Genomic DNA, 1,435 nt, shown 5'->3' with positions numbered 1-1,435 from the left:
GGTTATTGACCATGTGTGATAGTGTCTTGAAGGTATGTTGGAACTTGGATACTCTTGGAGATTTTGTGGTAATGAGGAGTAATGGCCAACCTGTTTACAACTTTTGTGTTACGGTAGATGATGCTACCATGGCTATTTCACATGTTATAAGGTTACTACTCCAGTGTCTTTCTTTACTTGTTATTTTAACATGTTTGAATATGATCTTTGATCTAATCAATTAACAACTTTCGTTTCAGGGCTGAAGAGCATTTGCCTAATACTTTGAGGCAGGCTCTAATTTACAAGGTAAGCACTAAATTTTGTGTGTTTCTTTCAATTGCTTTAGAAATATATCTTATCCTAAAGATAGGGGGAAAGACTTGATTTAGTGCTGTCTACATCAATCAATGGTAGGCTCTGGAGTTCCCAATGCCTCAGTTTGCCCATGTTTCTTTAATTCTAGCCCCGGATAGAAGTAAGCTGTCAAAGCGACATGGGGCAACTTCGGTAGGCCAGGTGTGTATAGCTAACATTGCCTTTACGTTGTGTTGATCATAGATTACTCAACTGTTGATTCTTCATCTAATTTCTGCTTTATGTTCCTTTGACTATAAAACAGTACAGAGAGATGGGATATCTGCCTCAGGGAATGGTTAATTATTTGGCACTCTTAGGATGGGGAGACGGCACTGAAAATGAATTTTTCACACTCGAGGATCTTGGTAGATTATTTTTGTTGACTATAACTTTGCTTTGTATAATCTTTATCGTCATCCTTTTCTGATTTATTTGTTGACTGTTTGTTCTTGATTTGCAGTTGAAAAATTCTCGATTGAACGTGTCAACAAAAGTGGCGCAATTTTTGATTCTACAAAGTTAAGGTGATTATAGAATTTGCTTAGCTGTTTAAATTTTCCAATCTTCTGTTCTCTTGTTTTTCGTATCTCTGTTTGTTCTCTCTACTTTTTGCTAATAAATCTTCAATGTGGCGCAATCATAAACTCAAAGATGGATGAATGGTCAACATCTGAGGGCACTTCCAAATGAAAAACTAACAAAACTTGTGGGTGAGCGATGGAAGAGTGCCGGTATCTTATCAGAATCCGAGGGTAGTTTTGTAGATGTAAGGTTCTCTAATCACGACTTCACACTTTTTTCTGATCCTAATATAAAGCCGTGGATTTAGGAACAACAGATATTTTCTATACAGACTTACCGAATTTGAGCTTGTTGTTGAAGTACAGGAAGCTGTCGAGCTTCTCAAGGATGGGATTGAGTTGGTGACAGATTCAGACAAAGTACTGTTGAATTTGCTTTCATATCCTTTACATGCTACATTGGCTAGGTATCAAACCGTTTTTTCCTCCTGCATCACCTCTTTCCTTTCAATAAACATTTATTTTACTGTTTTATAAATCTCTGAGCTTGTGGTGATTTGAATTTTTCTGCACCT

At 36.9% G+C, this 1,435-nt stretch overlaps 1 protein-coding gene across 1 annotated transcript in view; it reads left to right on the top strand.

Moving 5' to 3' along the window:
* The window catches only part of LOC104762555 (glutamate--tRNA ligase, chloroplastic/mitochondrial), a gene marked incomplete in the record, with an annotated part of 7,131 nt that overhangs the window by 3,830 nt on the left and 1,866 nt on the right, over positions 1 to 1,435 (top strand). The window contains 5 exon segments of the mRNA XM_010485875.2: positions 397 to 498; positions 602 to 704; positions 800 to 863; positions 991 to 1,105; positions 1,227 to 1,327. Coding sequence (XP_010484177.1) covers positions 397 to 498; positions 602 to 704; positions 800 to 863; positions 991 to 1,105; positions 1,227 to 1,327 — 485 coding nt within the window.

Source organism: Camelina sativa, chromosome 18 (assembly GCF_000633955.1).
Source record: "Camelina sativa cultivar DH55 chromosome 18, Cs, whole genome shotgun sequence".
Classification (NCBI taxonomy): Eukaryota; Viridiplantae; Streptophyta; class Magnoliopsida; order Brassicales; family Brassicaceae; genus Camelina; species Camelina sativa.
Note: the sequence above shows the minus strand (reverse complement) of the source record. Positions and strands in the feature narration are given on the sequence as shown.